Source organism: Eptatretus burgeri, chromosome 4 (genome assembly GCF_056783735.1).
Source record: "Eptatretus burgeri isolate ZD-2024b chromosome 4, Ebu_testis_v1, whole genome shotgun sequence".
Taxonomy (NCBI): Eukaryota; Metazoa; Chordata; class Myxini; order Myxiniformes; family Myxinidae; genus Eptatretus; species Eptatretus burgeri.
In genome coordinates, this window is record NC_140964.1 from 11123401 (window position 1) to 11140048 (window position 16648).

At 45.4% G+C, this 16648-nt stretch overlaps 1 protein-coding gene across 1 annotated transcript; it reads left to right on the forward strand.

The window, feature by feature from the left end:
* Window positions 1–86: 86 nt before the first annotated feature.
* MRPL45 (mitochondrial ribosomal protein L45) lies at window positions 87–9061 on the forward strand. The gene is made up of 8 exons (XM_085876927.1): window positions 87–344; window positions 4133–4298; window positions 5000–5117; window positions 6327–6425; window positions 7885–7933; window positions 8074–8223; window positions 8544–8717; window positions 8877–9061. The coding sequence occupies exons 1-8, from the start codon at window positions 285–287 to the stop codon at window positions 8949–8951; spliced, it is 891 nt and encodes a 296-aa protein (XP_085733053.1). The 5' UTR covers window positions 87–284; the 3' UTR covers window positions 8952–9061.
* The last annotated feature ends 7587 nt before the right edge of the window (window positions 9062–16648 follow it).

A 16648-nucleotide genomic window follows, 5' to 3' on the forward strand; every position in this document is an offset into this window, starting at 1 on the left:
GTTAGCTTTCATTTCTCTGTCTGGGTGCTCATACGTACGATAGTCTGCATATTATTTTTTGTAAATCAAGAAGCTATACAACAACAACAACAACAACCACAACCACTGGAATATTACTTCCGGTCCATGTGGGTTTCTCTTCGCTTTGTTAAATCGAGTCCGGTAAGACTAAGAGCGCGACATTTCGTGTTGTCTTGGTTAAACCATTAACTCATCGTGACCATTAGCCTGAAGACGTCCCGAGAGGTCCTGACAAGACTCAGGACGGTGAAATAAAGACCGACATGGCGAGGTTACTATGTCGATCCTGTGTCGCCGGTCCCGGTCCCGGTGCCGTATTGAAGGTGAGGTTGTAAATGGATGAGGACGACGAGCTGCACCGTGGGATCTCTCGCTTTGCATGTTGGGTTGAAGTGTCAAGTACAGTGAGCAATTCATACTGTGCTCGCAGCACGTCACACTACAGGTGTTGTCACATACATTTACACTGGATACCCTCGCAGGACGAGCTCGAGGGTGAGGGTGAAACACATGCATTATATATATATATATATATATATATATATATATATATATATATATATATATATATGTATATATGACCTCAATGCACCTGCTCACTTGGGTTTGAATCTCGTCCCAGCTGTAAACTGTCACCCAGTGGCTTACAAACGGGGCACGGCAGCATTGTGTGCACCGTCCCTCACATGGACGTTGAACAAATAGTACATGAGCTACCGCAGGCACCTTAAATAAATATCGGGGCATTGCCCAAACCGTCAGGGGGGGGCACTGCATCAGAAGAATTGCCCAAACCATCAGGGAGGCACTGCATCAGGAGAATTGCCCAAACCGTCAGGGGGGCACTGCATCAGGAGAATTGCCCAAACCATCAGGGAGGCACTGCATCAGGAGAATTGCCCAAACCATCAGGGGGGCACTGCATCAGGAGAATTGCCCAAACCATCAGGGAGGCACTGCATCAGGAGAATTGCCCAAACCATCAGGGAGGCACTGCATCAGGAGAATTGCCCAAACCATCAGGGAGGCACTGCATCAGGAGAATTGCCCAAACCATCAGGGAGGCACTGCATCAGGAGAATTGCCCAAACCATCAGGGAGGCACTGCATCAGGAGAATTGCCCAAACCATCAGGGAGGCACTGCATCAGGAGAATTGCCCAAACCATCAGGGAGGCACTGCATCAGGAGAATTGCCCAAACCATCAGGGAGGCACTGCATCAGGAGAATTGCCCAAACCATCAGGGAGGCACTGCATCAGGAGAATTGCCCAAACCATCAGGGAGGCACTGCATCAGGAGAATTGCCCAAACCATCAGGGAGGCACTGCATCAGGAGAATTGCCCAAAGCATCAGGGGGGCACTGCATCAGGAGAATTGCCCAAACCATCAGGGAGGCACTGCATCAGGAGAATTGCCCAAACCATCAGGGAGGCACTGCATCAGGAGAATTGCCCAAACCATCAGGGAGGCACTGCATCAGGAGAATTGCCCAAACCATCAGGGAGGCACTGCATCAGGAGAATTGCCCAAACCATCAGGGAGGCACTGCATCAGGAGAATTGCCCAAACCATCAGGGGGGCACTGCATCAGGAGAATTGCCCAAACCATCAGGGAGGCACTGCATCAGGAGAATTGCCCAAACCATCAGGGAGGCACTGCATCAGGAGCATTGCCCAAACCATCAGGGAGGCACTGCATCAGGAGAATTGCCCAAACCATCAGGGAGGCACTGCATCAGGAGAATTGCCCAAACCATCAGGGAGGCACTGCATCAGGAGAATTGCCCAAACCATCAGGGAGGCACTGCATCAGGAGAATTGCCCAAAGCATCAGGGGGGCACTGCATCAGGAGAATTGCCCAAACCATCAGGGGGGCACTGCATCAGGAGAATTGCCCAAACCATCAGGGAGGAACTGCATCAGGAGAATTGCCCAAACCATCAGGGAGGCACTGCATCAGGAGCATTGCCCAAACCATCAGGGAGGCACTGCATCAGGAGCATTGCCCAAACCATCAGGGAGGCACTGCATCAGGAGCATTGCCCAAACCATCAGGGAGGCACTGCATCAGGAGCATTGCCCAAACCATCAGGGAGGCACTGCATCAGGAGAATTGCCCAAACCATCAGGGGGGCACTGCATCAGGAGAATTGCCCAAACCATCAGGGAGGCACTGCATCAGGAGAATTGCCCAAACCATCAGGGAGGCACTGCATCAGGAGCATTGCCCAAACCATCAGGGAGGCACTGCATCAGGAGAATTGCCCAAACCATCAGGGAGGCACTGCATCAGGAGAATTGCCCAAACCATCAGGGAGGCACTGTATCAGGAGAATTGCCCAAACCATCAGGGAGGCACTGCATCAGGAGAATTGCCCAAAGCATCAGGGGGGCACTGCATCAGGAGAATTGCCCAAACCATCAGGGGGGCACTGCATCAGGAGAATTGCCCAAACCATCAGGGAGGAACTGCATCAGGAGAATTGCCCAAACCATCAGGGAGGCACTGCATCAGGAGCATTGCCCAAACCATCAGGGAGGCACTGCATCAGGAGCATTGCCCAAACCATCAGGGAGGAACTGCATCAGGAGCATTGCCCAAACCATCAGGGAGGCACTGCATCAGGAGCATTGCCCAAACCATCAGGGAGGCACTGCATCAGAAGCATTGCCCAAACCATCAGGGAGGCACTGCATCAGGAGCATTGCCCAAACCATCAGGGAGGCACTGCATCAGGAGCATTGCCCAAACCATCAGGGAGGCACTGCATCAGGAGCATTGCCCAAACCATCAGGGAGGCACTGCATCAGGAGAATTGCCCAAACCATCAGGGAGGCACTGCATCAGGAGAATTGCCCAAACCATCAGGGAGGCACTGCATCAGGAGAATTGCCCAAACCATCAGGGAGGCACTGCATCAGGAGCATTGCCCAAACCATCAGGGAGGCACTGCATCAGGAGCATTGCCCAAACCATCAGGGAGGCACTGCATCAGGAGCATTGCCCAAACCATCAGGGAGGCACTGCATCAGGAGAATTGCCCAAACCATCAGGGAGGCACTGCATCAGGAGAATTGCCCAAACCATCAGGGAGGCACTGCATCAGGAGAATTGCCCAAACCATCAGGGAGGCACTGCATCAGGAGAATTGCCCAAACCATCAGGGAGGCACTGCATCAGGAGAATTGCCCAAACCATCAGGGAGGCACTGCATCAGGAGAATTGCCCAAACCATCAGGGAGGCACTGCATCAGGAGAATTGCCCAAACCATCAGGGAGGCACTGCATCAGGAGAATTGCCCAAACCATCAGGGAGGCACTGCATCAGGAGAATTGCCCAAACCATCAGGGAGGCACTGCATCAGGAGAATTGCCCAAACCATCAGGGAGGCACTGCATCAGGAGAATTGCCCAAAGCATCAGGGGGGCACTGCATCAGGAGAATTGCCCAAACCATCAGGGAGGCACTGCATCAGGAGAATTGCCCAAACCATCAGGGAGGCACTGCATCAGGAGAATTGCCCAAACCATCAGGGAGGCACTGCATCAGGAGAATTGCCCAAACCATCAGGGAGGCACTGCATCAGGAGCATTGCCCAAACCATCAGGGAGGCACTGCATCAGGAGCATTGCCCAAACCATCAGGGAGGCACTGCATCAGGAGCATTGCCCAAACCATCAGGGAGGCACTGCATCAGGAGAATTGCCCAAACCATCAGGGAGGCACTGCATCAGGAGAATTGCCCAAACCATCAGGGAGGCACTGCATCAGGAGAATTGCCCAAACCATCAGGGAGGCACTGCATCAGGAGAATTGCCCAAACCATCAGGGAGGCACTGCATCAGGAGAATTGCCCAAACCATCAGGGAGGCACTGCATCAGGAGAATTGCCCAAACCATCGGGGGGGCACTGCATCAGGAGAATTGCCCAAACCATCGGGGGGGGGGGGGCACTGCCCAAACCATCAGGGGGACATCCCTGTAAGAACCAATGAAAACCCACAGCCACGTGCTCCATACAAAGAAACGATTTACCCGAGTTGGTCTCGAGTGTGCGGTTGCTTTGGTTCTCACACCTTTCTTGTATGAACCCCCCCACCTGCAGGGCCTGTTTCTGGTCAACATTCCCGATGTTTATGGAAGACTGGTTCCCGTGAGGACCAGGAAGTTTCCTGTTCCCAAATTCAAGCCAACCGCGGAGCAAGCAAGGGCAGGAGGTTTTATAATTGAGCAAGACCTTTACGAACGTCCCATGAACATCAAATGCACCGGTGAGAGTTCATCGTCGCTGTCGCTGTAAATGTCCTTACTGCGGCTGTCGATGCACATTCGTACATTAATTTGTGGTTTACAATATCCTGTGAGGGATCGGTTGTTTGATCATTTCACATTGAGGTTTCAATCGCCCATTCATTGCACCATGTCGGTGATTTGTACACCCATTCAATGAAACCACAACTCCTGTCCTTTTTATTCCTTCTCGTTGATGCATTGTTTTCAGCACCAGCAGGTACTTTCAGCCTCAGAGCGGGAGCACCCTTCTTGGCCCACCTTTGGTGGACAATATGCTGCGGCACATTCGTGGAAATGCACTTTACAATTTTTGAAAGAAAGTTTATTGTTCACAGCATATCTTACTCCATGTGATAATTTTGAGAATGTTCCATAATATTATGAAGATAAAGGATCATTTGTAATACCAGCTACCACCAAAGGTGGCCCTATTTCCAACACACACTCTCAACACACACACACACACACACACACACACACACACACACACACACACACACACACACACACACACACACACACACACACACACACACACACACACACACACACACACACACACACACCTGCTCTAGTAGAGTAATATAGAAGGTATTAAGGTGTGACCCCCCTGTTGCTGAGCCTAATTGCTTCACTCCCGCCCTTTCTTCCCATTTTGTCCCTTTGTTTCTCCACTCAGGAGGAATCTTTGAACCGTATGTGCCCCCAGAGGGTGATGGGCGGCAATCGTCGGTGACGGTCGAAGGTTTTAAACAAAGAACGGAGCTGTTGAAGAAAACTGCTACGTCACACGTCGCGTACGTGCACGCCCAGATGTTATCCTTGTCTTCTTGCTTCTTAACTGTCTAGTATGTTGTGTTTTTTTTAATTTTTATACATGGTTGAGGCTCATGGAAGAGCGAGAGCAGAATAAATTGCTGCATAACAAAATGGAAAGGAGGAAACACCAACACCAGAGCATAAGTGAGGGTGAGAGCGAGATCAAGGGTGAGGGCGAGGACACATGGGAGGGATCAAGCCAACGCAGCAAAAAGAGGAAGGGGAAAATGGGGGTTAAACATAAAATGAACAAACAAACAGATGAGGGAGAGGGGGCAAAATCACAATAACATGGAAAAGGGGAGTGCATGGGAATGGGGTCATTTGGGGGAGAAGAGACAATGAGTATGGATGGGTGATGACCCGAGGTAGTGGTGAACAGCCGTCTTTGAAGCCTTGGAGGGAAGAATGGGACTGAACAGACTGGACAAATTGGTTCCACAGGTGAGAGAAAAGAAGAACAAATAAGTGGAAGTGAGTAATGAACCTGGATTTTGGGAGTTTAACAAGAAGAGGGTTACTGGCAGATCATGTGCACCCTGCAGAAACCTGGAAGGACAGAGACAGGAGAGGGTGTAAGACCAAAAAGGAGATTGTAGAATACAGAGAGGCCACCAACTTGCCTGCGATGCAAAAGTAACAGGAGGGCCTTGTTTTCCAAGGCAAGGTGTGAGGCAGGGGCACCACCCCAAAATAGAGAACAGTACTCCATCAAGCTGTGGACGAAGGCCCTGTCGGTTGTCAAAAGTTCCGATTGGCCGAGAGTTGTGAGAATCCAAGTGACCATTGCACGCTGACCCATTTGAGTGTTGGTCGATGGTAATCTCTCTTCTTGACCGAACAACATAATGTTCTTCAATACACATGGTAATGAAATGTACACGGAGAAGGTGATTAGGGTTAGGATAAGATGCTGAGAGGGCCATGACACAGCAGTAACAGGTCATGATATAACACTCGTGAACCATCCAGCCTTGCGATCACGTGACTTAACCTTTTTAAATCTACACAACTCGCTTCCACTTCCCATCCCTTCAAATGGATCCGTTTTGGGCTTGATCCTTGTAAATCTAATTTGAAATCTATATCCACGTGCCGGGCATGCGTGGGACGAGTTGTGAAATGTGGGTAAACTCGATTGCCCATTGCATAAATGTGTCATTTATTCCAGCAGGACTGTTTTTCAGGTTGAGAAAGATCAAGCGTCTCGACCCTCATTTCGGCACAAAAATCTTCGCCACAAAAGCGCAAGAGATGTATGTCGAAGCAAACAACTGCTTGGCAAAGTAAGTTTTATATATATATTTTTTTTAATATTTTATTACCTCCACCACTGAAGGTGGAGGTTATGTTTTCACCACTGTTTGTTTGTGTGCAGGATAGCTCAAACAGTTGTGGACGGATCCGAATGATATTTTGTGAACAGGTTGGGTGTGTGACGACGACGAACCGATTAGATTTTGGTGAAGATCCAGATCCGGATCCGACAAGATTTTAAAAAGTGATTCTTTACTATTGAGAGATTAGGGCCAAAAATCATATATAGCATGATATCTCAAAAAGTTGTGGACGGATTCAGACGAAAGTTGGTCGACAGGTTTGGTGTGTGACAAGGACGAATTTATTTCGATTTTGGTGAAGATCCGAAATCTGGATCTGAATACGAGAATTATTCAATTTTAAAGTGATTTTTCACCATTGAGAGATTATGGCCAAAAACGATATATAGCGGTTTTGAATATTTCAAAAACGTATTGGGCAGGATATGTTCTCATGGATCAGGCATTGTGTGGCGGAGGTATGCGCTCCACCAAGTGCCCTTCTAGTTATTACATGAATCCCTTTGATTATGATCGGAGTATTTGCTGTACTTAAAAGTCGCTTGATTATACATCACGTTCTTACTCACATTGGTCGGTTTGGCACTTCTTGCTTGTTGCACAAGTTGTGAAATGCTTGTGGGTTACTCAAGAGTAGGGGAGGGGGAAGAACGAAGAACGATTTGGGAAGGTAGTTTCAGATAATCTGATGTACCATACTCTGTTGGAGAGCGTCAGTGCTGCCGAAGCAGTTTCTTGGCAAGGTTTATAGTTGGTGATTGGCCATTTCCTTCCCCGCAGTAGTTAGGGCAGGAATTTGGAACTTGTTCCTGGTGCCGGTGATAGCTCACCTGCTGCATGATCTTTAATGTCCACCAACTAATGCCGGTAGATGGGACGCCCGGTTTAAATGTCCATCCGAGGGACGGCACACACATTGATGAATCACCCTGCCTGTGAATAACGGGATGACAGTTTATTGATGTTTTGAGATTTGTATCCAAGTTAGACAGCTTAGAGTGAGCGTGCGCACTTCCAAGCCATCCTCCCAACCCATTTCAGATATTTAATTTTGGCGTACCTTACTCTTTACAGAGCGTTGATGCTGCTGCAGCAGTTTCATGGCAAGGGTTATAAAGGGTGGCTTGCCATTGCCTTCCCAGAGTTTATTTTCTGTGTTCTATCCTTTCAAATGTCGAACAAGGAAGCAACACATACCATCTTTGGTATAACCCGGACGGGGTTTGAACCGCCGACCTCCCAGACTCGTATCAGACGCTCAAACCATTAAAGCACCGAGTGTGACGTTTCAGATTTTCTGATCAGCAAAATAAATAAAAAATAACTCTTCCACAGCTTTGCAAAAAAATGTTCCCCTCCAAACTGTAAATGTTACCAATTTTTTTTATTTTTTCCCTCCCCACAGCTTCAACAAGCACAGACTGCGTGAACTCGTCACAGAAATGTGCTATGCGGTAAATTGCTCTAATTTGTGTTCATTCTGCTTCTTTTGCATAATTTCATCTTCCATAAAGATAATAACGGACGTTTTAAGTGAACAATAACATGTTCAAGATGTCAGTGTCCTTTTCCTTTTTAAAAAAATATCTTGCAGATCATGGTGAAGGGGTGCAGACAGAAAACAACTCGCTGGAAATTCATAGAATCGCTGGAGCTTCCGAGGGTTGTCCACATTCGTTATTCAGATATGGTCCACAAGAGCAACGTGTATGGACAAGTGACGGTGCGCATCCACACACGACAGGTTTGCCTCGAATATGTTACCACCTGTCCTTGGTATCACGTGGTTTTTATTTATTTATTTATTTTAATCATTTTGATTGCACATCCAACTGTATTAGCTTCTTGTAATGGAATCTTATTCTTCTTCTTCCTTTCATATGCGGCATGTGGCTGCAGGTTTACATCAATGTTGCTGAAGGTGCTGCTGATGCCTCGGCAGTTAGAGCAGGAAATTGGAATTTTGGCAGAGTGCTGGTGATGGCTTGCCTATTCTTTACAGAAGACATCGTGAGATTTATTACATTAATTGTCATGACTTTTCTTGTCCTTGCAATCGCTCAGACTCTTGCTGTGTATGACCGATTTGGCCGTCTCATGTACGGTGGTGAGGACGTGCCCAAGGACGTGCTCGAGTACGTGGTGTTTGAGAAACATCTCACAGATCAGTATGGTTCATGGAGGATGCACAGCAAGATTGTCGCTCCCTGGGCAAAGCAGAAGGATCCAGTGATCAAGGTAATAAATCCTTGCATTTTCACAATTTTATCAATTGAATCGTGGATCGCTAATTTTTGTCCAAAGTGCCACGCTGGGTTTACATGGTTAAATGGGAAAATCCATTTAACCGATTTAACAAAAAAAAATAATAATCATTTGTATCAACTTCCTTTACAGACAATGGTACTCTCTCCCGAAGAAGAAGAAGAACTAAACAAGGTGCAAGGGGTTTTGAGTACAGCAAAAACATGAGGTGTGCATATCACTCCATTCAACATTTTCCCCCAAGAACAAGAACAGTTGAGTTTTCTTTTTGTGTATAAAATGGAACATTGTTTATTAAAATATTGTTAACTATGGAAGTGGTTTGAATTTTCTTTTATATATATATAAATAAAATGTGCAGCTGAGCACGAGCATGTTCCATGACTTTGCAGAACAGTACCAAGCCTGGTGTTGAATTAGTGGTTCAGGTGGCTGTACTGGCTTGGGATCATCGGGTCCTGAATTAACACCAGGTGGGGTTGACTCAGCCTGTCATCCTTCTGAGGTCAGCAAAATGAGTACCAGTTTACTGGTATAGGGGCACAGCAACAGCGGGATAGTTGCACCCCAACAAAATGATAGCTACCCGGCAGCCAAGCAGACAGAAGCAAGAAGAAGAATAAGTACAATACTTTCAAGAATCAAATAACTGAGCAAACACAGCACTGGAGTATAAGGGAGAACCCAAATGGACAAAGATTGAATCATTAGGAGAACCTGTAGAGGATTCTCGTTTTGGCTGCAACTCCTCTACCCTCAAACCCATACAAGTGCAGCTAAGTGAACCATACCAAAACTACTTGCAAGATTCACCCCTCAATAAACAAAGAAAAAGATGGAGGACAAAAAGAAACTGCACGCACCAACAGAAATTTGTTATTACTTCTTATCTTACCAACACAGGAATCCACCAGCACACAAATCAATACACAGGCCCTCGGTTCCAAATGAAGTTCCCTTTTCAGTGAACACTAACTTCCAGTTTCATTAATTAAAATTATTTTTTAAGACATCCCCATTATTATTATTCTTTCACACAACTTACAATGCTACGGGAACCTGTTTACATGAAAACCAACCAAACCTAAACAAGAGATTACAATGACATCTATACACATTCTCATATGACCTCATCAAAATATGAGCACAATAACCCCTCTCTAACAATGGAATATGTCTTCATACCACGAACCACAAAATCATCCTTAACAGAACTGGTTACTCAAACAATTTCCATGGGATAGCTTGCTACCGCAGCTCATCATAGTGCCACACGAGCCTCCACCAAGTCAAGGCAGATTATCAAAGTGCAACGGCCAGCATCTTTAACATCCACAAGCAGATTGGACAATGTATCCATTGTCGTAACACCAGGCCTCCAGAAGGATGACTATTTTACCGTCAGGCTTAATAACAGCTCTGAGCTATCCTACCAAAATACAATTCGTATTCAGTGCTATTTTGTGGCAATAGGGAAGTTCGACATTGATGGGAACACCAGGTGGGTTGACTCAACCTGTCATCCTTTGGAGGTCAGCAAAATGAGTACCAGCTTGCTGGTCACGAGGCATTGCATCAGCGGCACAGATGCACCCCCAGAAAATTATGCAGCCAAACAGCCATAGGCTATACAGGAGTAAATAATAAATAAATAAGCTGACAAATGAAATGAGAGCAGGCCTGAACATTAACATCTTGTCTGGCACTTTACACAGACGTCTGATTGCAGCATATCTCCATGACAGTTGCAGCAAAGAAACCACTGCTGAGACCACAGAAAAAGGTGAAAATAATGAAATTTTCAAGTTATACCAAGATTAGACGACTGAACGATGGAAGTGGCTGCTCTGATTCGATGAATCAAAGTTTGAAATTTTTGGAACTAAGATACCAGTTCATATGCCAAATATATGCAGAACGTGACAACGCAATGTTTATAGCTGCTGTGAAACATGCGGAGGCTCTGACTGGAGTTGCATTTCAGCTTTTGGTGTGGGAAAACTTTTTAAAATCAATGGGACGCTAACAAAAGAGAAGTACAAGCAGATACTGCAGCACCAAGCAGTTTCTGATGGAAATAGTTTCATCTGAAGAGGATTAATTTTCCACCAAGATAATGAGCCAAAACACGCAACTTGGATGACATCCATGCTAAGGTGCAGAAATAACTTACCGTGGTGTTTTGTGGAGCACAACTACCGAAGGTAAACATTATTATATAGCAATCACAAACTATTCAATCAATTCTGTCAAACGTACAATTACCTTTTCAAACAGTTGCTTTTATCATTTAAAAACCAATTGAAAGAAATTTGGAGGAAACCTGATGTCCTTAAGGCATTTTATGGTAATGGACTCGAGGCGTCTCAGCTTGCTCGGCCTCAATGTTTGGTTGATAAAGGTGCTTAAAAGTCTTTACACATGGATGATGTATCCCAATGCCTCTCCGATTTTTCGAGCCTATATATGTGTGGACTATATAATTGTTTAAAACTTGTATTTGGGGCCTCATATGTGATTTCTCCAAGCCTGGTGTTGGCTTAGTGGTTAGGGTGGCGGCTTGGGATCCCAGGGTCCTGAGTTCAAGCCCCGTTGGCTGCTGAATTAACACCAGGGGGTTGACTCAGCCTGTCATCCTTCCGAGGTCGGCGAAATGAGTGCCAGTGTACTGGTCCCGGTGTGTGCCCCGGGTTAGAATAGGTGTACCATATCCCTGTGTGTCGTAAGAGGCGACCAGGGTTGGCGTCAGGAAGGGCATCCGGCCATAAAACATTGCCTCAAGAAAAAGCCAAACCCCTGCACAGCAGCGAAAAATGGCTGTAAAAACGGTCATTATTATTTATTATATGTGATTTCTCCAAGCCCTTCAACTATCCAAATCCAAATTCTCTGTGCAAAGCGTTGGTGCTGCCTAAGCAGTCTCCTGGGCTATTGGGCACAACCCTGGACGGGTCGCCACTCTGACGTAGGATACTCGAATGGCTCAATAATCCCAGCAAGCTGGTACTCATTTTTCTGACCTCGGAAGGATGACAGATTGAGTTAACCCCACCTGGTATTAATTCAATGGCAAGCGGGATTTGAACTCAGGACCCGAGGATCCCAAGCCCGCCACCCTAACGCTTCAAGTATGACGTGTGATATTGCCCCTGACACCCTTACGGCTCAATTGCGACCTTCATTCGATGCATAACCCTATTCCTCGTGGTCGCTCGCATTGTTTAATACCCGCTTGAGTCAAATTTTGACAAAAATGGACAAGCCGACGTATATTTACACGAAAGTGGTGTATCGGCTGAGTCACTGGGCCCCATACCTACTGGAAGTAATAACTATTAATAACCCCAAATTAATCAATTTTGTTCGATGATGGCATGATAATAATAATGGCATTATTTTAATAATAATAGTATTAAGAATAATAATAGGAATCATGACTATAATTCACGACTAGTGTTTGTGTGTTTGTATATTTTTGTGGGTGTTTGTAGCACAACTCGTCCAATAGTTCTGGGCCAATTACATCCAGACTTGCTACAGAGAATCAGCATGACCCTAATTAATGTATAAGAGTGTTTTAATCTTTGCCGGTGGTCTTGGGCGGTGGGGTGGGGGGGAGGAGTGAGGGTGGGGGATGCAAATTCTCTATGTAAATGTGTATTGTGTAGTACAAGTCTCCAACATTTACAGTGCTGTGCTGTATTCCTGTGCCCACGTTTTCCAGGGAAGCGAGGTGTTTTGAATGATAAGCAGTAGGTATGTTTTTGCTTCATGCACGCAACCCGGGTTATTTATTTTTACTGATACAGTACAGAGCTGTTAGTTCCCGATACACTGCCCAAATAAAGGTTTGCGTCAGAAGAACGTGTTGCATGCTTGAAACAAAATTGCCCGTAGGGCGGGTACTCTGCTTGCTAGTTGTAATAATAAAGATTATAACATGGCAGAGTTTTAAGCATCATCAGTAAAGCGAGTGAAAATGTAGAATTAAGGTGAAAAGGAATGAATAAGAATGTAACTCAACTTTGTAGATGTCCATCCACATGACCCTTCCAATACATTAAAACAATATTTGGAGAACAAGGTTACAGCTAATGTGCTCCAAGAGTTAGAATGGCTACACCAGAGTCCAGACTTTCGTCCCATCGTGGCCATATGGGATGACCTGAAACCAGAGAAGAACGAGAGAGTTCATACAACACCTTACCGCACGCAGTGTTCAAGTATATAATTAATTAGAAATAAAATCGATTTTATCGATCGGATGAAAAAACAAAATCAAAAAATCCACTTTAGTGTCGTTGATGCAATCTAATACACCACCTTATTTAACATATCTGAGTACTGCTAAATTGGAGGTTTTTGGAAGCGAGTGATAAGAAGGCGATTTGTGTTCTTGTGTTCAAGTATATAATTGAACTGAAATTAAAAAGATTGTAAAGGTCGTAGAACAAAAATTGATTCCGCAAGTGAACCGCTGTTGGCACAGTGGCTTTTACACCACTTTATATAACAGGTTACATTCGTTATTCGTGCCTGTTGTGTGTCCTTTATGACGTTCTTAAAAACAGTAAGATTCCTGTTTGGAATGATTTTCAATTTTGACTGCCAGATAAGAAAACAGATTAAAAATAGCCCCATGGGGGTAATGACGGTTATTTTACCAACAAGCGGGGTGAAAATGAGGGATTAGGGGGAAGGGGCAATGGCCCCCCTTCCTGAAGTGGTACAGTCATGGGGAGCACTTAAATTAATCGCATGGTCCTCATGTTTCACAAAGAGTTTGGTCTGTATCTGGCCTTTAGTTTCTCAAAACATTTTTTTAATTACCTGAATTTGAGGTGAAATCCCCCTTTTCAGCCTCTTCTCGGGGGCGGATCCAGATGGGGAACACAACCCCGTGAGGCCTTACCGTTCTGATGTATCATACCAAATTTAGTCCATATCGGTCATGTAGTTTGTGAAGACAATACGTTTTAGTGAATGAGGGATTAGGGGAGGGGGCTCATGACCCCTTTTCCAGGGGAGATTCGACCATAAGGAGCACAATTTCAGATTAGGGCATGGTCCCGATGACTCGTGGAGAGTTTGGTCTGGATCTGTATGGCGGTTTCTGATCAGATTTTTAAATAATATACCAATATTTGGGTCAAAAACTGTCCTTTCAAGCCCTTTATAGGGGGAGCATCCAGGTGGGGAGCACAACCCCGTGAGACCTTGCTGTCCTGATGCATCGCACCAAATTTGGTCCATAGTCAGGGTCAAGTAGTTTGTGAGATTTTTTTTGTTTGTTTTAGTCAAATGTTAATGAACATACATACGGCCAGACACCGGGACCCACTCTGAATTTATTTTGGAGAAATAACATAATTATCTCACTCCTCTGTGCATATGTGTGAAAAGGACGAATTCAGAGCCAACGTACCGTTAAACTACACGATTCATTTTCTGATTAGTGTTCAAAATGTAACATTCAATATAAATCAAATTGTTCCTCGATCATAAACTGATGTTTGTGGATGGACAGTCAGACAGACAGAATAGAAGTGAACCAATTGTTCAACCCCACTTTTTGCTTCGCATGAGCAGGGTAACAAGAAGAACCCAACTAACCTGAGAGAACTGTGGAATGTATTCAGGATATTTGTCATAATAGTCCTGTAAGATTGCTTCAATTGTATACAGGAAGAATGGGTAAAAGAGTGATGGTACGCAAGAAAGCAAAGGTCGGACACACAAAGTATTTAGTGATACTACTGTTGCGTTTCTGCGAAACCAGCACTACCCCGACAGTTCATTTGTATTTGTTTCAGATAGCCCTTCCCTTGTCTCGTGGATTTATGGGGACAGAATGAATTGCGTGGGCTTCACAGGGTTCCCACTTATTTTGAGATGTCTTTTTTAAGGACTTTTTAAGGACCACATCCTCGAAATTCCAGAATTCCAGAGGTAAATTGAGGGTAAATAGAAATTCCAATAAAATATCATTTTTAGCCGCATCTCACGTTGCAAACGTGGCTCGAAAAGAGCTCGGCATTGTTCTTCTTCTTCTTCTTGTGCCGGAAGTTTGGCAATACCTAAGTTGTTGTTGTTGTTGTTGTTGTTGTTGTTGTTGTTGTTCTTCTTCTTCTTCTGAAGACAAAACCTTTAAGACTCGGCTCTTTTATATACAGGATCTGGATCTCCTTAAATATTAAACACCTGTACACATCCTCGCATTGAGGGTGCCTTTTGAGAGCGTCTATCATGAACTTTTAAATATATTCGGACATTTGCTTTAAAGTTTCGAAAAGTTCACGTTACTATTTAAAGATTATTCCATTTAATGTATTGTAATTTCGTAAATACACAATTTATTTCGTAAATACACTATGACAGGTCTCGCTATTGGCTTAATCAAGGCACGTTACGAAATATCGGAAGTTGTTGTTGATTTTTCTTCTTCTTCTTCTTCCTCTTCTTGTTCTTCTTCTTCTGGTGAAGACAAAACCTTTAGGACGCGGCTCTTGGACACATTTGTCCTTGTTTAGAATACTAGTGCGAGGAAAATGAAACACCCTTCACCAAATAACAGGAAAATCTGATTTTTATTGACTTTTGAACACTTCCTTGAAATTTAAGGACATTTAAGTACTTAAATTGTACAACTCAGAAATGTTGGACTTTTATGGGTTTTAAGGACCCGTACGAACCTTGCTTCAGGTAGGTCTTTATTCCCATCCTTTATCTATTTATTTACTTTGCTGCACATATACGGCCTCTCCTTCACGCCTGCAGCTCATTAGCACGCACACACCATTTCTCCTTCAAATTGTGTGCCATTATACCCAACTGACACTTCACTTCAACCTTTACTAGAACTAGACTCAAACCACAATGCTACAACATTCCTCCGACCACCCCCAACACCTTCATGATAATTCCCCCACACTATCGGACCTCAACTGAAGCTCGCTACCATCGCCATTAACCGCCACATCCACGACGCCTCGACCACACTGCCATAACCAACTGCTATCTACACCACCGCTGCCATCACTCAACCACCATCACACCGATGTTCACCACCTCACTCTGGACCGGCAGGAGACAGGGGGAGCACATGCAACATGGTAGGTGCTCGGGGCTGGACGTTCTGGCATCTAGCTCAGGGCAAAAATGTGCGCTCGGCTCAGTTCAACATTGTGTGGATAACCCCAGCATTCCTCTCAATTACGGCCATCATTGGGTGTCTGGCCTGTGTTCGTGGCCAGAGAGCAAAACCAGATGCTCCGGCACCACGTTTTCCTCGGAGCTCCGTCGCATGGCAGAGTTTGGGATGAGTGAGGGCATTTCCACTGCCAAAGCCTCGCGTGGGTGGAGCTAGCACCAGAGTAATGGTCTTTACACCAATGAGGGTGCTGGAGAACACCCATCGCTCCACCTGTTCCACTCTCAAGTGCAGCCCCTGCTGGAAGATTCTATAAAAGCACTTGGTCCTCTGGCTGGTCTCTCGTTATTGGGGTCACGGAGTGAGCAGGACGAGCAGAATGGAACAAAACTAAACTAAGCCAATGGAGCGCAGAACGAGGAGTACTAGTACATTTGCATTTACACGTAGACAGACCTCTTTACACTCACTGTAGTCTATCCTTGCACGTTCTTTTCTTTGTTTCCAAACCCCCTGACCCCCATCTTCACACCTTCCTCTCCACATTTCACTGCCCCCCTCATTTTGCACCTCCCTCCGACCACACAACAGACACCCTCAGTTTTCCTGTTCCCACTTTCCCCTCCTCAGTGACTGGGAACCATTGGTCCATCGACCGTACAGGGAGACAAAGGTCACAAACACCTCGTTCTTTTTTATCTTTCTTTGCTCTCTAACCGTCATCAGGGAATGATTTTACTGGCACCTGTTGTGT